This window comes from Brassica oleracea, chromosome C6 (assembly GCF_000695525.1).
Source record: "Brassica oleracea var. oleracea cultivar TO1000 chromosome C6, BOL, whole genome shotgun sequence".
NCBI classification, from domain to species: domain Eukaryota; kingdom Viridiplantae; phylum Streptophyta; class Magnoliopsida; order Brassicales; family Brassicaceae; genus Brassica; species Brassica oleracea.
In genome coordinates this window covers 38,955,359-38,975,752 of record NC_027753.1, presented here as the reverse complement: position 1 = coordinate 38,975,752, position 20,394 = coordinate 38,955,359, and the positions used below count along the sequence as shown (strand labels likewise).

At 39.8% G+C, this 20,394-nt stretch overlaps 6 protein-coding genes and 2 long non-coding RNA genes across 12 annotated transcripts; 3 read left to right on the top strand and 5 right to left on the bottom strand.

Moving 5' to 3' along the window:
* Positions 1-912: 912 nt before the first annotated feature.
* On the bottom strand, positions 913-1,316 carry LOC106299819. The gene is made up of 3 exons (XR_001261889.1): positions 1,236-1,316; positions 1,056-1,148; positions 913-962 (listed from the first exon to the last, which is right to left on the bottom strand). It is a non-coding gene; the product is annotated as an uncharacterized LOC106299819 (long non-coding RNA).
* A 154-nt stretch (positions 1,317-1,470) lies between these two features.
* On the bottom strand, positions 1,471-3,972 carry LOC106298435 (DNA polymerase delta subunit 3). 2 transcript variants are annotated; one of them, XM_013734561.1, is made up of 8 exons: positions 3,841-3,972; positions 3,528-3,583; positions 3,313-3,437; positions 3,035-3,194; positions 2,591-2,937; positions 2,035-2,490; positions 1,815-1,923; positions 1,471-1,712 (listed from the first exon to the last, which is right to left on the bottom strand). In XM_013734561.1, the coding sequence occupies exons 1-8, from the start codon at positions 3,907-3,909 to the stop codon at positions 1,580-1,582; spliced, it is 1,455 nt and encodes a 484-aa protein (XP_013590015.1). In that variant the 5' UTR covers positions 3,910-3,972; the 3' UTR covers positions 1,471-1,579. The 2 variants fall into 2 exon arrangements, with proteins under 2 accessions (XP_013590015.1, XP_013590016.1); XM_013734562.1 differs by having other exon boundaries at positions 2,035-2,487.
* Positions 3,973-4,373: 401 nt separating this feature from the next.
* LOC106300609 (50S ribosomal protein L13, chloroplastic) lies at positions 4,374-5,833 on the bottom strand. The gene is made up of 4 exons (XM_013736789.1): positions 5,521-5,833; positions 5,027-5,212; positions 4,768-4,938; positions 4,374-4,667 (listed from the first exon to the last, which is right to left on the bottom strand). Exons 1-4 carry the CDS (start codon positions 5,764-5,766, stop codon positions 4,551-4,553), a joined length of 720 nt encoding a protein of 239 aa, XP_013592243.1. The 5' UTR covers positions 5,767-5,833; the 3' UTR covers positions 4,374-4,550.
* Positions 5,834-5,965: 132 nt separating this feature from the next.
* Positions 5,966-8,108, top strand: LOC106300608 (uncharacterized membrane protein sll0875). Its single transcript, XM_013736788.1, has 5 exons — positions 5,966-6,409; positions 6,934-7,187; positions 7,256-7,379; positions 7,621-7,725; positions 7,822-8,108. The coding sequence occupies exons 1-5, from the start codon at positions 6,008-6,010 to the stop codon at positions 7,915-7,917; spliced, it is 981 nt and encodes a 326-aa protein (XP_013592242.1). The 5' UTR covers positions 5,966-6,007; the 3' UTR covers positions 7,918-8,108.
* Positions 8,109-8,895: 787 nt separating this feature from the next.
* On the top strand, positions 8,896-12,113 carry LOC106300079 (mechanosensitive ion channel protein 6). The gene is made up of 5 exons (XM_013736142.1): positions 8,896-10,799; positions 10,869-10,992; positions 11,062-11,355; positions 11,423-11,625; positions 11,698-12,113. Exons 1-5 carry the CDS (start codon positions 9,202-9,204, stop codon positions 12,005-12,007), a joined length of 2,529 nt encoding a protein of 842 aa, XP_013591596.1. The 5' UTR covers positions 8,896-9,201; the 3' UTR covers positions 12,008-12,113.
* A 9-nt stretch (positions 12,114-12,122) lies between these two features.
* On the bottom strand, positions 12,123-13,571 carry LOC106300081 (B-box zinc finger protein 22). Its single transcript, XM_013736147.1, has 3 exons — positions 13,194-13,571; positions 12,593-13,027; positions 12,123-12,510 (listed from the first exon to the last, which is right to left on the bottom strand). The coding sequence occupies exons 1-3, from the start codon at positions 13,374-13,376 to the stop codon at positions 12,244-12,246; spliced, it is 885 nt and encodes a 294-aa protein (XP_013591601.1). The 5' UTR covers positions 13,377-13,571; the 3' UTR covers positions 12,123-12,243.
* Positions 13,572-13,694: 123 nt separating this feature from the next.
* LOC106300080 (NADH kinase) lies at positions 13,695-16,117 on the bottom strand. 4 transcript variants are annotated; one of them, XM_013736143.1, is made up of 6 exons: positions 15,866-16,117; positions 15,148-15,393; positions 14,972-15,052; positions 14,749-14,900; positions 14,291-14,665; positions 13,695-13,964 (listed from the first exon to the last, which is right to left on the bottom strand). In XM_013736143.1, exons 1-6 carry the CDS (start codon positions 15,956-15,958, stop codon positions 13,901-13,903), a joined length of 1,011 nt encoding a protein of 336 aa, XP_013591597.1. In that variant the 5' UTR covers positions 15,959-16,117; the 3' UTR covers positions 13,695-13,900. The 4 variants fall into 4 exon arrangements, with proteins under 4 accessions (XP_013591597.1, XP_013591598.1, XP_013591599.1 ...); XM_013736144.1 differs by having other exon boundaries at positions 13,696-13,956; XM_013736145.1 differs by having other exon boundaries at positions 13,947-13,974.
* Positions 16,118-18,354: 2,237 nt separating this feature from the next.
* On the top strand, positions 18,355-18,859 carry LOC106299722. Its single transcript, XR_001261851.1, has 3 exons — positions 18,355-18,416; positions 18,538-18,620; positions 18,705-18,859. It is a non-coding gene; the product is annotated as an uncharacterized LOC106299722 (long non-coding RNA).
* The last annotated feature ends 1,535 nt before the right edge of the window (positions 18,860-20,394 follow it).

Here is a 20,394-nt window from a genome sequence, read left to right as displayed (position 1 = left end):
AAAAAAAATATCAAAAACAGCTTGGCATAGTCAATTGTCGCAGCCAATGCTTGCATTTGTGAATGTTTGGAACAGATGCTCCTTCCTGATATTGATCATCAGGGAAATGATAGTGTCACTAATGTTAACTTCATTGTTTATGTATAGTATAAACTGCAAAGGTGTAGAATGTTGACATGAAGAATTAAACAAAGGGAAGTAGTGGAGGAACTGGGAGAAGTGGCCATATCACTTACCAAATAGGGAGGAATGGCTAGTCCACTACTAGTTAGTGGAAGAAGTGGGAGGAGTGGCCATATCACTTACCAAATGGGGAGGAGTGGCTAGTCCACTACTAGTTATTTATTCTTCCACCATTGAGTGCTTATTGCTTTTGTTTCCTTTAAATACACCATGTATGTTACACAATTAAACCTACAATTCAATACAAACATTTCTTTCATTCTCTCAATCTCACAAATCCTCTCATTCTCTTAAATTCTCAAATTTCTCTTCTCTCTCAAATACTTACGGTTACTTCACTCCTCTTTACTTTGTTCGTGTGCTTCATCACGGTTAAAACACTTAGAAGCTCTCATGATCTCACAAATTATCAGGACGCACCTTTGTACGGTTCGTTGGAGTGACTCGTAGGAGTAATGAGATTGTCTTGTACTCGTCGTCGTTTCAGTACCTGGTGTACTACAATACAGAGAGGAACACGGTCGTAAGAGTCGACATCCAAGGAATGGAAGCTTTTTTGGGTTATCAAATCTTCACTTTGCAAGATCATATAGAGGACGTGAGGCTTATGAAAGTGTAGAGGACTTCAAAAGCTTATGCAAGTGTTTTGATCTTCTTTTTTTTAGAGACTATTCTTTGGGAATCGTAATCTTTATATCAATCATATGTCTCTGTTAGTATAAAAGGGGATTTTGATCTTGGAAAACTAGGTGAAAATGTAAGCCTCGTCGTTACCGCTCCTGCAAAATCAACGAGAGGATGATTCAATAAATATAATCGTTTTAAAATGTGTAAGAAGAATCTGAGTCCAATTGTGGTGGAGTTGGCTTTACCCTTTGTATCCAGAGTAGGTAGTCTTGTAGTTGTAGATGAGATTGCTTAGCACTTTCTCAGAAGATGGTCTGTTGAGTGACTTTCTAGCTTCACTGCACCAACATTCAAGTAAAAAAAAATAAAAAATAAGCCAGAGCTACTGGATCTTCATACATACGTAGGATAGAGAGAGAACTTACCTGACTAGATAGTTAGCAGCGTGTTGAGTCACCTGGATTGCGTCCTCAGAGTGTGGAATCTCAGATGATCCCCACTGAATTTCTTATTGGGCTTTAATCGAACCCAATCCGACGACATAGGTTTGTGTGGGTTATATATAGCTGGAAGCTAATGATGAGGACTCAGAAGTGGAGACTTCGTATTTTTGTTTTGTAAAAAATGAGCTACACACTACACTTGCACCAAGTTCCATGATCGGTGCCATTAACGGCTCAAGTTTTTTCAATACATAAACGAATTCAAAGCATACAACCAGACGACACCAAGTTCTGAGAAAAATACAAACAAAAGAGCTTTCTTTTATTTAGACTTTCTTCTTGAAGAAAGACATTATGTTCCCTTGCTTTGGATCTTTCACGTTCCCTCCTTTCTTGCTTCCTGTTTTCCCTCCTGCGTTTACAGCTCCCATGGCCGGGCTCTTCTTCTGAACAACAGCCCTGAAACAATGGAACTCGGATGCTTTTAACATTGTTTCAGACAGTGTTCACAAAGGTTAAGTTGGTCTTACACAGTAGGCTATATCATCTCAAGAAACATACCTGTTAACAGCAGCATTTGCGCTTTTGCCATCATTTAACTTCTTACTCGTATCACTGTCTTCTTTCTTCTTTGTGTTTGTTTCTGTATCCTCCCAGACTACCTCAGTTACTACATATGCAATCAAAAGAGATACATGTCAGAACTCGCACTTAGCCAACTCTTGGCGGAAAGAGATATTATTGAAAACGAGATATTAGATGCTTAAGCATGTGAGTATACCTTCTCTCCCACGCTCATCAATCCTCGTCTTCAACACTTTTTTCCTTTTCGGTGAACTAGGAGCATTAGTCATTCTTCCCTTTGACGGATTGACTCCAGCTTCAGAACCATTTCCCTGCATCTTCTCCTTTGATGAAGCAATAGGTTTCTCCTCTTTTTTGACACCGGAAGTATCAGCAGAGGTAGTTTTTTGCCAGTCTTCTCCGCTGACCTCTGGTTCATCTGGTCCAGATACACGTTTATCAGGATTTTCCGGACCTGAATCTTTGGTTTCTTCGCTATCTGGACCCGGATTAATCTTAGGACTGCTAGGAGATGCTAAGCTGATAACATCTTCACACTCTTCATCAGAAAAATCAAATATCACCTTCCTTTTTCTGTTCCTGATACTGACATCTGGGGCCTCATCATCGCTGCCTCCCTTGTGCTCCGCACCGTGAGAAGGCTTTTGGGCTTCTGCACCAATTACAGAACATTTCAAAGAGGAACAAGACTAACTAAAACAGATGCCTAAGGATAACTTTCAAAGAAGAAAAACATAGATAAGAAAGTAAACCTGAGTCATCATGGTTTTTGACCTCTATTGTTGCAGATGTATCTTCTGCTTTCACAGGCACACGGCCCCACATATTTTTCAACGAACCCCCTGTTCCAGTAACGCTCTTTTGGGCTTGACCGTTCTTTTTAGTAGCGGGCACAGGAAGGGATTTTTCTTTATCATTGGAGGATTTCGCAGGCTGTTTTTGAGCTGGAGCAGTAGTAACAGTTTCATTTTTAGCCTGATAGCCAACCTTAGGGATTGAAGGCACTGTAGTTCTCACACTTGCAGTTCCCGGGGCTGTAACATTTGCAGTGGCTCCCTCTATATTACGCTTTACAAAAGAATTGGAGATGCCACAAAACCTGGTCCACAATAAATAAACACACATCTCTTGTTTCAGTGACAAGCCCGAGTCAACAGTACTGGAAAGTATTCATGTAATAAGAGAAGGGTGTGTACCTGTTGTCTCTCAAGCAATTATCAGCGGCAGAAGGCTCCCTGAAGAGTTCTTCTGCTTGCACAAACTCACTGTTCCATATAGCTGCTGGCTCCATCGGAATACTAGCTTGAACACTGTATATAGAAACTGAGTGAGTTCCATTGAACTCTTTCTCCACTTCTGCACAAAAGCAATAACAATAGGCAAGTCTCGAATCGTTAAAAATCATCTAGTACTTTACTTTCACCAGAAGGAGAAAGCTAAAAAATTCAAGAGAACTATGTGCAATGAATGTTACCTGAAAGTTTTGAACTAGATACAAGCCTTGTGCGGTGATCAGAAGGAGTGTTCTTTAGCCACCCAGACACAATATAAACAACTTCGAAACCTTTCCCATTTTTCTCGACGAAATCCTTAAGCAAGCTAATAACAAGAAGAGTCACGGCCAATAGATATAAAAAAAATATATATATATTTTTAAGTTGCCAAAATCTAGAAAAGTCAACAATGTACCTCTTGGCAGTTTTTGATGAAATAGAGAAATTTCGACTCAGCCATTTGTAAGATACCTGAAGAAATTGAACTAATCAGCATTCATTATAACCCCTAATCACTCAATCTCAACACCAAATAAGTCTAACCTAACCCGGCACACGGATACAACAACAAACTACATATAGAAGCTTCGAAATTAACCAATTGAAACCTAAATCTACGCCGATGCAAGCATGGAGAAACGAGTTTTGACAAGCTCTGAAACCCAGTGAAATTGTAACCGGCAACATTGAGGAATCGAGGAATGGATTGAGAAATAATCGGTAGTTACCACTTGAAGCTGATCGGAGACGAGAGACTCGAGTTCGTCGAGGATATTTAGGGTTTCGGTGTGTGTCATCGTTCCTCTTCTCTTTGATTTGTTCGTTTTTTCTCAGATTTGGGAGGTTTTCGTTGGAGGCGATGGCTGTCTTTCCCGCCACTCCTTGCGCGGTGCTTTTAATGGAGAGAGAGAGAGAATTATCGACGATGTGGGCCTGCAGTAGCGAGTCTGTTTGGCCCATTAGCCCATATCTATCTATCTAATTGCTGTTCTTTTTATTTGTTTTTTTTACTATTTATTTTTCTTGGAAAAATGTAAAATTTTGAAAACTAAAACATATCTGACAGTCACGGTCTATTATTTGTTTTCATCTTTCTTCAATTGATGATGATGAAAATGTTTTATCGCAAATGGTGACCTTAATGAGAAGTTTTGTTACATAGTTAACAAAGGAGGTATTGCTTATGGTGTTTTGGAGTGTTCTGCACCATGTCATCTCTATATATGTCTTGTTTCTGAGGAAGATAGCAGCAAAAAAAAAAAACTGAATAAAAGATTATTTCACATTACAAAGCTTTTAAATCATAGAGTTGATAGAAACAACAATCTGCAAACTCTCCTCTACTTTTGAGATGATGGAAATACAGAAAAATTAAGAAGAAAAACCTCAATGCGCTTGGGGATAATGGTAGCTTAGTAGAGATATTTTGATAGTGTTTTTACTTCTGCAGATGTATTCTCTTGTCCCTGATGGGAAGATCAAGCGGCTTCTGTGCCTCGTGAGGATGGTCTGGGCCTTTGTACACCTTCAGGTGATTGAACAGAGCTCTCCCAAGCTGCCAGCAAAACGATCAAACCATGTAAAAGAGTGAGTGAGTGTGAAAACTAGTAAACAGATTATACAAATATCGCCACAAGGATTATTATGTATCTAACCCGTCCCTTTGGAAGCATTCCACGAACAGCATGCTCAATGATTCTCTCTGGAATCCTCTGCTGCAACTGATCAAATGTTTCAACCGTCATACCACCAGGTCTTCCCGAATGCCTCCTGTACAGCTTCTGGTTCCTCTTCTTTCCAGACACAGCTACTTTCTCAGCATTCACCTTTAACCCAAACACACAAAAGAAGAAAACATAAGCTACACGAAAAAAAAAGTGCTTCACAACAAGTCTTGTTTCTCATTTCTCATACCACAATGACAAAGGCTCCCATGTCGACACTGGGAGTGTAGGAGGCAAGGTTCTTCCCACGGATGTGATTAGCAATGGTGGACGCCAATCTACCGAGAATCTTGTCAGTTGCATCGACAACGTACCAAGGCTTGTCCGTGTTCACATGGTCTGAAGCCTTTGGATACCATGTCGTGTTCCAAATGTCCTGTAAAAACCAAAAGCACAGACTCAATAACTCTACCATCCAAAGTCTACAACTTTAACATAACCCATTCTCAAAACACAAAGCAAGGAAGTAAAAGCTCCACACTTTAGGAATCAAAAGCATAGATTCAATAACGTTACAGTTCAAAGTCTACAACTTTAGTTAAAACCCATTATCAACACACAAAGCAAGGAACTAAAAGCTCCACACTTTACGAATCAAAAGCATAGATACTTATACAAAGCGTTGAAGCCAAACGAAGATCGAAATAGAGAGAGAGAGAGAGAGAGAGAGAGAGTAATCATTACAGGGCCATTAGCTTCCTCTTCGTCGAACATCCACCGTTGATTCGCCGGAACAAGGGAAGTAGTAGTCTCCTGCTCAGCTTCGCACTTCACCTGCAATCCCCTCTTCGTGTTCGCGTAAATGCCAACACGTGCCGACGGCTTCGAGATGGCAGTTAGAGAGAAGCCTAGAAACGGAGACCTTCTGTTACTTCCAGAAGGTTTCATCGAAGGGAGTATAACCGTTGAAGACGAACAGAGAACCGCCATGTTTGTGTTTCCTCTCCTCTGCTATTTCGATTACTCGGATAAGATTGGGTTTCTTCAGTTAATAATCACAGTGGTGGCAATAACTGTAAATAAGATTATGTATAGGACTAGTAAGATAATATAAAACGGGTTTAGGATCCGACTCATTTGGAGCTCCGGATACGCTAATTTTTACTTATTTTTTATTTTATTTTCTCAGGTCTTCTCGAGCAAGCAAAGTGTGAATATTGAATACAAAGTCATGGCTTCGATTTCGTCAACTCCACTCTTAAATTCTACATCGCTTTCACCTCTAAGATTCCCCAATTTCTCTTCTCCGTCTCCGTTCGCTGGATCCTGCCGATTTTCACACCGTAATTTGGGACCATCTCTATCGCCGGCGGTGAACAGATCCGGCGGCGCTATTATGGCGGCGGCATCGATGCAGGGAGTGGTGACTGAGGCGATGAGCCTGATCCAAACGGCGTCGCCGACCTGGAAGTCCGCGGTGGCTAACAATGTGTTGATATTCGTTCTCGGGTCGCCGCTTCTCGTCACCGGATTGTCGGCTTCCGGGATCGCCGCGGCGTTCTTGCTCGGGACTTTGACTTGGAGGGCTTACGGGTCTGCTGGGTTTCTCTTAGTCGCTGCTTATTTCGTTTTGGTAAGTGCAATTGTTATGAATTGGGTTTGTGTTTGGGATTGTGAATTAGGTTTCAAAGGTGTAGTCTTTATTATTGGTTTTGGGTAATGTATTGAAGTGGCATAAGACGTTGGAGATCCTTGTAGAGAGAGAGAGAGCTTTTGTTAATAGGCAGTGTATTGTCTGTGTAGATTGAAACTTGAATTTAAGGAGCTAAGTCCTCTGATCATGCTCAAAGGCTGAGTCTTTATTATTGGTTTTGAAAATGTATTGAAGTGTTGTAGACGATGGAGATTCTTGTAGGGAGAGATTTTGTAATAGGCAATGTGTTGTCTCTGTTGATTGAAACTTGAGATTATGGAGCTAGGTTGTGTGATCATGCCCAACGTTTAGATGATTCGTCTCTTCTCTGTATAATTTCCTTAAAGCTTTAGATTTTAATATTGTATTTCACGGACATAGAGCTGGAAAGAGTAACATTAAGTTTGCAGTTGATTATTCTGGCGTTGAAGTTGGTTTATAGATGATTTACAATGATGTCACAGGGAACAGCGGCAACAAAGGTTAAGATGTCCGAGAAGGAAGCGCAGGGAGTAGCCGAGAAGAAGAAAGGTAGAAGAGGACCACGCAGTGTGATTGGTTCAAGTGCTGCTGGCTGTGTCTGCGCTATTCTCTCAATATATCAAGTTGGAGGATCAGCTTTCTCTCAGCTTTTCCGCCTTGGTTTCGTTTCCAGTTTCTGCACTAAAGTCTCCGACACCGTCTCCAGCGAGATAGGGAAAGCTTTTGGAAAAACTACGTGAGTCTGCTACTCTTATTCAGCTATAACCTCTTCTGTCCGATTACTAACTGGTGCAAAATTTGCAGGTATTTAGCGACATCATTTAAGATAGTACCAAGAGGAACCGAGGGAGCTATGAGTGTTGAAGGAACATTGGCTGGGCTTTTAGCATCATTTTTTCTTGCCTCTGTTGGCTGTTTCCTGGGTCAGGTACTAATAGACGTTATTTTAATATCTTTGTTGAGGAATGTGAAAGTATCTTTGTTGTTTTGCTAGATGAGGTATAGAAACCATAAACCTGACTGCACTCTGGTAGTAAGATACTAGCTTATATATATATTTGTCTGATTACAGATTTTGAACTCCTTATCTTGTATTCATTGAACATTTACCGAGAATCAGTGTATAATTGCAAGTTTTTTTTTCCCCCTTTTTGGTCTTCTGAGAACAGATAACTCCTCCAGAAGCAGCTGTTTGTGTACTAGCTTCCCAGATTGCCAATCTTGGAGAAAGCATAATAGGTGCATCTTTTCAAGACAAAGAAGGCTTCAAATGGGTATATATGCTCACTAAACTTCCTTTAATATCTCTCGATCTGTTTCTCCGTTGGCTGTGTATTTTTGTCTTATTGTGGTGCTATTTTTTTTTGTAGCTAAACAATGATGTAGTCAACGTGATCAACATAAGCTTGGGAAGCATCGTGGCGATATTGATGCAGCAGTTTATACTCCAGAACTGGGTCAAGTAAAACCTGCCACAGTGGTCTCATGGGGTTCTCTGTAAAGTTAAGGTTATTTGTTATTTAGCGTATCGCATTTGTTCTAATGATGTGTAAATACATGGTGTTATGTAACAATAGTCCCACAACATGTTGAACTCGATTCGCAGTTGATAGATTCTCTCCAGTAGACGAGAGAGGAGAACTCAAAATCTCTTTAATCACTTCTTTTTTTATTGATTATATAAAACACGCAAATAAATACATTTCTGAAAGTTTAACGAAAAAAAAAACTGTAACCAAAAAGACAAGAAGAAAGAAGACAAGAGACGTTGGTAGACGAAAAAGAACAAAGAAGAGTCGTGATTCTCTAGAACACATTTCTTTTTGTCGTTTTTCGACGACCTACTTACTTACCCATCTCTCTTTTTGCCATATTGGTGCATAATGTTTATTACGTTACATAAAAAGATAACGTTTCTGCTGACCAACTTTCAATGTTGAAGAAGACTCTAGAGAGAAAATCATAAGCATTGACTGCGATGTAGTAGCGAAGATACTAAACGACTCGAGAGTGTTTTAGAAACATGGAAAGACCATTTTTTTACTTTGCGTTGCTTCTACGAACCTGTGGTCCATATAATCAAGATACGACAATGGCCCATGGGCCGTGACATCCAACTCACAGCTGACATTACCTTACCACACGCGCTTGCCAAACGCGTGAATAGTACCACCGCAAATCTAACTTTTTCTACCTCAAAGTCAAAAATCTCCAGCTCACCTCAATACTCGCTTGTGCAGACTCCGTAACTTTCTGGTTTCTGTAACTTTTCTCTTTACAAACTTAATGAAACTATTAAATACTCACAGTATTAAACCAAACATGGAAACTATTAGATTTTCATAAATATTCGGTCGAATCAAATAAAATATATGAACTGATATCCACTATAGAAAATTACTTAAAACAACTTAATTTGACTATAACACGACTAGACAGAGTGTAGACGGCGATGCGCCGTGATCGAGTTCTTCTCGAACTGCACAAAGTTTGGTGAAGAAAATCAAGAGAAACAAGAGTGATGATGATGACGTTCTTGTTGCGTGGTAGCGATTGGTTGACACGCGTCATACCTTCTTAATTAACATCAATTTAATTTCCTTTATTATTTACTCTATTGCATCACAGTCTATAAGCTATGATCTGAAAAAAATAAAAAAGCGTTTTCTCTTCTTCTTCTTTAAGCTTTCACAGTTACCCAAAAGTGAAGTATACGCGTAACCTTATTTCGCTGGATTATACTTTGAATCATGGCCGTTGATTCGACTGACCGGCGAGAAGTCATCCTCAAAATCAACGATCATCCCGAGAACGCAACCACCACCAATGGAGCCTCCGGCGAGACTCCCGGCAAGATATGGAGAGACGGAAGCTACGATTTCTGGACCGACGGCCACGACGGCAACCTCCACAAAGGCGTCAACCCCCCCGAAGGCGAGAGATCCTCCGCCGCGGCCTCCGAGGAAGGCAAAGACAACGAGCCGTTCGAGTTCCGACGCGGCGGCGATGATCCTCCGACGAAGCTCATCGGTCAGTTCCTCCACAAACAGCAAGCCTCCGGCGAGATTTCCCTCGACATGGACCTGAGCATGGACGAGCTTCAGAACCAGTCCAAAGGCTTGACTCCCGTCTCCGAATCTCCGGCGTCGGCGAAGGCTAACAACAACAACAACGGAGAAGTCGTCGTCAAGTGTAGCGGAGCCGCCGCCGCTCCGAGTCAGAGAAGCTCCACGAACTTGCTCAAGATGAGGACTAGGTCGCGCCTCTCCGATCCGCCGACGCCGAAGCCTCCGCTGCCTCCCTCGGGTCGGATCCCGAAGTCGGGGCAGATGAAATCAGGTTTGTTCGGGAAAAGCCCTAGAAATCACCAAAACGACGACGAAGAAGACGATCCGTTCGCGGAGGAGGATCTACCTGAAGAGTATAGAAAAGATAAGCTCAGCTTGTGGATTGTGCTGGAGTGGCTGAGTTTGATTCTGATCATCGCCGCGTTGGTTTGCACGCTCTCGATACGTTACTTGCGCGACAAGGTAATCTGGGAGCTTCATCTCTGGAAGTGGGAGGCGATGGTGTTGGTGTTGATCTGCGGGAGGTTGGTGTCCAGCTGGATTGTCAAGATTGTTGTTTTCTTCGTTGAGAGAAACTTCCTTTTGAGAAAGAGGGTTTTGTATTTTGTTTACGGAGTTAGAAAGGCGGTGATGAATTGCTTGTGGTTAGGGCTCGTGTTGCTTGCGTGGCACTTCTTGTTTGATGAGAAAGTCGCGGAAGCTGCGAATACTAAGGCCCTTCGTAAAGTGACTAAGACCATTGTTTGTTTGTTGGTTGGGTTCTTGCTCTGGCTTGTGAAGACGTTGCTGGTGAAAGTTCTCGCGTCTTCGTTTCATATGAGTACTTACTTCGATAGGATTCAGGAGTCTTTGTTTACTCAGTACGTGATCGAGACCTTGTCTGGTCCTCCTTTGATTGAGATTCAGAGGAACGAGGAGGAGGAAGAGAGGATCAGCGTTGAGGTTAAGAAGTTTCAGAACCCTGGTGGCGGTGGTGTTGAGGCTCAGAAGAGTCCGGTTGAGAAGAGTCCGTTGCTGATATCTCGCGTTCTCTCTGATGGAGGTGGGGATAAGAAAGGGATCACGATTGATAGCTTGCATAAGCTGAATACTAAGAATGTTTCCGCGTGGAAGATGAAGAGGCTGATGAATATAATAAGGCATGGATCGTTGACTACTTTGGATGAGCAGCTGCAAGATCCGAACTTGGAGGATGATAAAGGAAACCAGATCAGGAGTGAGTTTGAGGCTAAGCTTGCTGCTAGAAAGATCTTTCACAATGTAGCCAAGCCTGGATCAAAGTAAGTATTCTCTTTAACATCCAAGGCCATTGACCATACTACAATGTTAATATTTGTGTTCTTGTTTAGGTTCATCTACCTGAAGGACATATCACGGTTTCTGCCAGAAGACGAAGCTTTGAAGACTTTAAGTCTCTTTGAAGGAGCAACTGAGACGAACCGGATCAGCAAATCATCTCTCAAAAACTGGGTGGTAAGAAAGTTTGGATGATAATATTAACAATCTTTAACATTAATGAATCTAACCAAACGTTCTTAACAGGTGAATGCTTTCAGAGAGAGGAGGGCACTTGCGTTGACGCTAAACGACACAAAAACAGCAGTGAACAGGCTTCACAAGATGGTGAACATCGTAGTTGGGATCATCATAGTCATCATCTGGCTTATCATACTTGGAATCACTTCCACCAAGTTCCTAGTGGTCATGAGCTCGCAAGTCGTGGTTGTAGCGTTCATATTTGGAAACATGTGCAAGATAGTGTTCGAGTCTATCATCTACTTGTTCGTGATACACCCCTTTGATGTAGGCGATAGATGTGAGATCGACGGAGTCCAGGTAAAACTAAATCAAAACCAGTAAACAAAACTTATTCTCTTATTGATTCCTTTGTGTTTTACTCCAGATGGTTGTGGAAGAGATGAACATACTGACAACAGTGTTCTTGAGGTTTGATAACCAGAAAGTTGTGTACCCGAACAGTCTCCTCTGGACTAAATCCATTGGAAACTACTACCGTAGTCCTGATATGGGAGATGGAATCGAGTTCTCCATCCACATTACTACTCCAGCTGAGAAGATCGTGCTCATCAAGCAGAGAATCACAAGGTACATTTCATTATTCACAAGTTTTATAAGTATCACAAGCTATATACTTATGACATACATTCTCTGTGATAGTTACATTGAGGGGAAGAAGGACCATTGGTATCCAGCGCCAATGATAGTATTCAAAGACATGGAGTCGCTAAACAGCGTGAGGATTGCCGTCTGGCCAACGCATAGAATGAACCATCAAGACATGGGAGAGAAATGGGCTCGAAGGTCTCAGCTTGTTGAAGAGATTGCCAAGATCTGCAGAGAGCTTGACATTGAGTATAGGTTGTATCCTCTTGACATCAATGTCAGAACCTTGCCCACTCCTACTGGTTTGCCTGTTTCCGACCGTCTTCCACCTCACTGGGCTGCTCCTGGTTCCAGCAGCAAATGAGTCGGTATGGAATGTGAAACATTTTATATAGTTTTGGATCAAGAGGACCTGTGTTTTCTACTGGATGATAACTTCACTTTTAATGTAATGCACTCTGCATAGTGTAGTTTAGTCTAATTCAAAAATTATGTTTTTCCATTAATATAACAAAGAACACTCAACATTAAGTCCCAAGCCAACTACAATAACACATTGAGTCACATCTCTTGACAAACCGGCCGGTTTGTTGAGAATGGCTAGAACCGTCGCCGCCGTTTCCCAACCCTCTGGTTAGGGGAAGAACCGGTGTATGGAGTTGAAGAAGATATGTCCGGAACAAACACTGCTGAGTGGTGGTTAAAATGTTTAGGCCAGTTCAGACCAGAAGCTGTTGGTGGAGAATGAATCTGTGGAACAGCCCATGATGTCTCACCTCCCAAGCAGTTATTGCTATCTTCTCCATCTTCTTCTCCAGACCGCATCATCGAAGAACTGTCTGAATCTCCTCGCCTGCTAGTATCCGCCTGCAACAAAAAATGGATTTACATAATACGAAACCAAAACAAAGATGATCAATCTTTGCTTGTTACACACTAGATAAACTACCTTAGATGATCCATTAATCTCCATGTATTCATAGCTCTGATCAAAGTCAGTTAATCTGAAAATCTCCTCTATCTGCCACTGAGGAATGCTCCCAGCCGCTGATCCACTGCTTGCAAAAGGAAGCTTCGTCGAAATGTGATCACTGACATTAGTTTCCTGTAAAACAACCTGCTGATGATGATGATGATCAAAGTCCATCTTCTGAGGCTCTGATGTTGGCAGAGTAACTTTCTTTGCCTCATTGGTTTTGTCATCATTGGATGGTGAAGGTTTTGTAGAAGGACCAGTGTCCGTACACTCAAGACCAACTCTGATTCCAGTAAGAAGAAACCGCTGGTGAGCTGAAACATGAGGGTTGACAGTGTGGATTGCCACATCACACTTCCTACATAGCAAAGCTCTATCTTGCAGACAGAAGAAGAATCCAGAAGCTTCCTGTCAACAAACACAGTAATCATGGCATCTCTAAACGTATAAAGTTTCAGACTTTTTCATAAACAGTACAAGTGTCAGAGCTTAAAGACTCTCTGATACATATAAAGATCGAACCTTTATGAAGAATAAGATTGAAATCAGATCAAGAGAGATGATGAGCACAGACCTGACAGATATCGCATTTGGGTATGGAAGAGGAGGAGACAGAGAGAGGGACTCTCTGGTGTTTTCCGGCGAGTTTATTAGCGGCGTGAACTTTCTCATCGCAAGCCCAACACAACGCAGCTTCATCTGCGCAACATAGCACCGCCGCTTCCGCCGCCTCGCACACGTTACACTGAATCTTCATCCCTTTTTTTTTTATTTTATCTTTAGTTCATCCAAAAGAAGATTCAAATCTCGAGAAAACGTGATGGTCGAAAAATAGTAGTATTAGGAAAGAGAAGGAAGTGGAGCCTGTTCTGTCTCCTAAAGGCTTTGAGAGGTTTATGGTTTAAGCAACTCTTGTCTGAAGGAGGATCTTTTGTTTTCAGAAAAAGAAAATTTGTATTTGTAAAATTATGTCTGACTAATCATCTTTACTGTACATTAGGATTCTAGATAAGTCATTAGTGGGAAATATCATTCAAATTAATAAAATAATAAATAGTGGGCGGTTAGGAAGATTTCTTTTTCAATACAAAAACATGAAGAAGAAGAAGAGGGTCTAAGTGCACCGTTTATAAGTGGTGGGGTCAAACAGTAAATAAGAAGGTCTTAAGGGAGATATTTTGTAGGCTCATATGAGTGAACCATGTGAATACACGTAAGTACATAACAATCTAATAACATGTGTCTTAATTGCAGGAGACCATCTCTGCTGTAGTCAAGCTGTCAAGTAGCAAAACCCATTGCAGCCTTGCAGATCTTTTGTTTGCTTGAAACCATCTCTGCATCACTTGAATTTTCTTTCAACTCAAAACATCACATTATTATATTAATACACGTAGAGAAATGATTAATCAATCATTAATAAGGTCCCATTTAGAAAAAGATATTTCTCCAAAATTAACGATTTGCACGAGAAACGTGATGCATCTAATTCTCAACATTTATTTATATTCAAGAGGATCATATACATCCACGTTCTTGGTTCAAGAAAGATAGCAACTTCAATTAAAACTTGTTCAAGCATCAAAGAATCAACGAATCCATATCTATACACAAAGTGGGTCCAAAGTGTCTCTCAACTTCAATGTAACTTTTTATGAACAAATCTAGTACCTTGATCTGACCTGACTAAACCCTTGAGACAAGAAAACGTTTAAGACCGGCGCATCAGATGATATCTCGATCGTATCACCGAGCTGCACGTTGTAGCGAACCTGACAGCCGTCCATGTAGATGGTGCCGTGGTCTGAGTACCAGTTAACATCCATGGACTGATCCGGTTTGAAGGATGAATGCATTAGAGTGGCGGCTGAACCGGGAGAGATGGGCTCTCTAACCATAAACTGGAGATCACGAGACAACATTGGCATCACGAACCCACCTGCTGACAGCATTGCTGCAGTTGAGCCAGCTGCTGTGCAGAGTCTTAGACCGCTCGAGCGGCAGTTCACTGTCTTTGGACTGGTGTAGCCATCTTTGTTCTTTATCCTGCGCACATTGGTTCATAGTGTTGGATACTAAGCTTGTTTCAACCAAACTTAATTTACTTTTTCATTATAAGAACCTCTTACTTGAAGGAGAACCTTGAAACCGCTGCAGGGCATGGGTGTGCGATCAAAACGTCATTAAGTGCGTGTGAGAGAAGAGGCTCTGTGTTTAACTTTACTGATATTCTCGATACTTTCGAAGGAACTACTCTCCCATACAAAATGTCATCCAGGACCTGTGAACAAATAGCTGACTGTTTAAAACCAAATTTGCATAGGGGTTGAGTGTTCTAAGGATCAAACTCACCTGTTCAAAGTTTTCAACTGTTGCAGCACAAAGATGACCAGTGCTTCTACTAGCGTCAAACTGATCGCTCAGTTCTTCCACCTGTGAGTATAACAAAACACTTAGCTTCTTTTCACATTATTTCACTAAAAGGCTAATGCTTATCAGGTGATATGAGAAAAATCAGGATAAAAGACCTCGTGAGCTTGTGTTGGGTCAGAATTGACTCCTAGAACCGGAACAGAATCATCTAAGAAATGACTGGCGTGCAAGAGGGTGCCGTCTCCACCAACGGTGATGACCATATCCACGTCACGAATGGGATTCGATACGTCATTGCGTGAAATGGGTTTCCATTCAACTGCCTTCTTATTAAGTATCTCCTGACAAACGTTGATAGCATTCCTATGTACTTTGCACCTGCTTTCTAGATACTTCAGAACCTAAACAACAACAACAACAACAACAGCAAAAACAGAGTCAATAACAATGTAAGAAGCCATGAGAAGCAAACTACAACAATAACAAAGATAGTTTCCAATTGCATACAAAACCAAAGTCTAAGCCTTTCTTAGTAACTCATTTGCACACGTATGAATGAGTAAACACTAAAGATACATTGCTACTCATCTAGTCTTCAGATTGACATATCGCACCATTAACAGTCAATGCCCACAGATAAAAATGGAAACTTTTCGCAATGCGGGTATGAAGGAAGCAGAAAGGCTTGTACTTTTACATAAACTAGGAACACCCACAAAAAAAAAAAAGAGTTTCTTTTCATGAAATCATCAAACGTTTTGATCTTATTCTTTTGGGAATTTCGTCGAACATCTTCTATGCGAAACGAAATAGACTTGATCTGGCTATAGAATTTCCAAAAATCTAGATGAATCGAAGAGAGGAGAGTAATACCTGAGGGTTCTTGATGAGCGAAACACCTCCTGATTGAAGAAACGGGTACGGATCAATCGGTTTCAATAGAAGCAGAAGCTTCCTGATCGCCATTCTCCTTGAAATCAATCTCTTTATGTTTCCCTCTCTATATATATATATATAAAGCTTTCTGATTCTTTCTTCGTCACTCTTTTATCTCTCTCTAATCGTCGGCGCCGCGCCCACCGGACTTGCGGCAAACCACGTCTGAGAAATGAAGATGTTGATTGAAGAGACCTCCGTAGACCCTCTGCTTGCTTTAGAGGCTCTTGAAAGATTGCCAAAAATATTTGGGCCTAACATACATTCTACCAAACTGGCCTAACTAAAAAGTTGACCCAACTATATTCTACTGTTGTGGCCCAATGTTAAGGATCCAAATTGGTTATTTATACAAGATGGTATCATTACTTTTTAACCAACTTTATTCTTATTATATTATATATCCACCTTTCATATATAAGATTATGAACTCGACAATCGACATATGTTTATTTTCCTAACCTATGCACTATAACCATGCATTATGTGTCTCTTTTCAACCTCTAACTTTTACATTCAGATCAAGATCCACAAATCAGAAGTTTTCTTCTTCTAATAGTTCAAGGTGTATAAGCTTTAAAAAAATTTAGTAAAGAACTTCCACATTTGTTAGCATTTTACAACTCTGATAAATTCAAGTTCGAATTAACACTTTAAAAACCAGCTTATTCGTGTATTCAAATATTTGTCAACTTTGGATATTGATTAAATGTAATATATAAATTTACATTTCGAGAGCATATCAGCCCATAAACGTTTGCTGGATTTCTTTTTCAGATAACATACGGATAATATTGGTAATTTGTTGTACCGAAAACATAATAATTCAAAACGTGAAAATAGGCACGTACCGTGTCCAGTCCTACCACTCATAGCCGGTACTAGTCGGATCAAACTCGGTCCCAGCGTCTCGCCTATAAGGAACAATCCCTAGTAGGATTAGATCCTGAGAATCGAGTGGGCAGTCCTTTGAAGATTGTCCGGTCTAGAATCTGATCTTGAAGTGGGGTTTGTTTTGAAGTCGTACCGGACCGGTTATACTCCACGTGTTTTATTTGGTGTGATAGCGGTGGTACCACGTATAGTAGTGGCGAACCGAACCTATGAATCTGACCTCGCAAAACCCAATTTCACGTGATTGTCTCTGATATGGCCATATTTAGTAAGCTACTGTACGTGATCTTTAATTGAACAACCTAAGACATCTCTTATAGCTTGTCCAAATATATATACTATAACATATATGGTTTGAATGCGACAAACAATAAATAATGTTCTAAGGTAAGAAAATTACCAAGCATAATACAGACAAACTATGGTGGATGATTGTACAAGAGTACACATGATACTTCCTATATAAGAAAGAAAAATAAATTATATGCGGCTTTTTTTAATTATATGTGGCTTTACATACTATGCAATTATATAATTTTATTTGCGCCGTTAAGAGAAAGATAACTACAAACTCGATCTAATTTGTGTGTACATGGACATACATACCACTCTGTCATATCCACTGGCAGAACTATATAGAAATTAGGGAGGGGGACTCAGTCAAGTTGATTAGTATGTTAGCTGATTTCATTTATATTTTCATTAGTTTAATGCAATAATTATTTGTAATTATATCTTAATCCCAATAAATATGTATCTAACTATAATTCATAAGCTAGTATCATATCATTTATATAATAAAGCCCAAGTCGTCTCACTAATCCGAAATTGACATGTGGCAAAGAAAAAATAAAAAAATATATATAGAAAATAAAGAGAAAAAGACTTGGCCCCATCTAAACTATTAAGTCAGAAGTACAAATAATACTTACTCCTTAAAGTTGCACAAAAATTACATTCTAATGCCACTGGAATTAAAACACGGTAGTTTTATCTCCTAACTAAACGTGATTAAACCTACGACATTGTCCCACATAATAACGGCGACTTTCGTCGAGCTCTCCTCAGCTATAACATCAGCTTATGTAATCTCTCTCTCTCTCTCTCTCTCTCTCTCTCCCTCTCTTTCTCTGTTTTTATCTCTGAAGTCGCAAAGTTGATTTATTTGATATGTGATTTGGGGTTTTGAAGATGATCCCTGGTGATCCAAAGCAGCTGGAGATCCTTACTGTACTTTCTTCGTGGGTCGAATCTCCTCTCATCTTACGTCGGAGGAGACTCTTCGTGAGGTAAGAGTATGTGTTTTATACGTGGAATTACACTTTTGTTGTAGGAGTGAGGATAAAGGTTCTTCTTTACAGGCTATGCATAAATACGGTAAAGTTAAGAGCTTTCGGCTGGTTAAACACATTGGTAAAGGCTTTGCAATTGCTCTGCTGTATGATCTTACTTCTGTTGGTTTGTACACATATTGTCTTAGCATAACTGTGTTGATTATACATTATGTTGTTACATTTTGTTTAGTGAGGGTGCTTCACGAGGATATGCTTTTGTGGAGTATGAGCCTGAGAAGGAGTTGTGTCGTGCTTACGAGGTACTAGGTGATGCTAACTTTTTTTTTTGTTCTTTAAAGCTGTTTGAAATGTATATTTTCTGTATCAACAGTGGAGTTTAGTTGTCGGAAAGGAATGTTCTTTTGTGGTGGTTTCTTGTAGGATGCTCATCATTCATTTATTGATGGTCGAGAGATTATTGTTGATTATAAGAGGCAACAATTGATGCCTTGATGGATGATCAGGTGAGTGCCATTCTCTTACTATCCCCTAAGAGTTAGGTCTTCATCATCCCTTAGATTAATCTTTGTTATTCTTCTCTGGAAAAGGAGATGGACTTGGTGGTAGGAAAGAATCTGGACAACTTCGTTTTAGAGGATGAGAAAGACCTTTTTGTGCTCCCTTTGCTCTCCTTCTTTTAGCATGTTCCAAACAACTATAACCAGCAGAGAGTATCCAGCTTCCACCAGAGGGAATATTATATCACGGACTTATTGGAGAAAACAAGTAACTATGCCGGCTAAGCATAGACTTTGACCCATGGGTATACCTTCCTAATATATATGAACCACATATATATTTTTGTAAACGTGAGGAAGCTCTAAAACATTCAATCTTGGAGAAAACAAGTAACTTTGACGGGTTTGTTCTAAAGCTTGCTCCTTTATATGATCTTGACCAAGCTCTAAGCCTGGCTCAAGTAGCCGTATGTGATCTTCAAAGTTCTAGAGCAGACGGTAATTGTATTGCTTGTGGACTGTGGTACAAGTTAAAAAAAACACATGATGGACTCTGAGTCATTCTTTTCCAAATATCCAATGTGTTTTTGTTCTTTACAAAATTATACTGAAGTTTTTTTCTCAAAAATTGTGGTACAATTGTTTTTTTCAGTTACTTGCTTTCATTATTTTTTATGTTTCTGTCTAAATAATTTATTTGTTTTAAAAAATCAATATAAAATTTGAACTTATATTTAACTATAAATCCCAATATTAATAGTATAATTTCGTAAAACTATAAAAAACGTTAATATCTTACAATTTAATTTTTATTTTACTAAAATCGACATAATCTCATAGTTCATAAATAGATGCAAAACACATTGAACAGAACACATCATTGACAAAACTTATGAATTTATAACACGAAAATAAAAATAATTGTTTATGACATTGTTAAAAGTTAAAAACATGAATAAACCCGTGCGGGTGCACGGGTCAAAGGCTAGTTCAGTTTTACTTTCCGTTGCATATATTTTGTGTGTCAAGATTAATTGGAAAAAAAAATAATGCGTCATTGGTATCCTCGGATTAAAAATGAGAAGTTTCAATCTCACTCGAGGCCACGACTCCACCATTTTCAGTGAAACTGCTTTGTACTAATTTTAAAAACTTCAAAATTATTTCATCAATAAGTTTCATCCCACCGTTTTGCGTTTTGAAACCACGATCCCCACCACTTTCACTTTTCCCCACCTCTTTCACATAAACTGTTTATAACATAAATAAATAAACTTTAAGATCAGTTCGATCATCAGCAAATTTATATACAAGTTCATTAAAAAAAACAAAAACCTTCAGTAAAATCGTTCTTTTACTATCTTCGGTTGCTCAGAGAAACGACTGATCACCTTTACTAAAAATTCTTTTTTGCACCAATGCGAAACTTCTATCTTTCATCATGGACAAGTTTATCTAAAAGCATGCATATTTTGATCGATATGCATGTCCTCTTTCAAGGCATCGAGTTTAAATCACCGCCTCGGAAGAGATTGCTATTGGTATGGCGATTATGGAGAAATTCATCTAACCTAAGGATTTTGTTGCATGGTTTCCAGAATATGCAGGTATATTCATGCATAGCCAATTCATAAGAAACTAATTCTCTAAAATCTGAGTAAACAGAAAAGGCATAAATATTTGTATTGTTCAGTTTTTAAATTATCTTTATTTGCTGACATTCACATGCATGAGACATCAAAGCTGGTTGAAAATTAGATGAGATATATTCTAGAGTAAA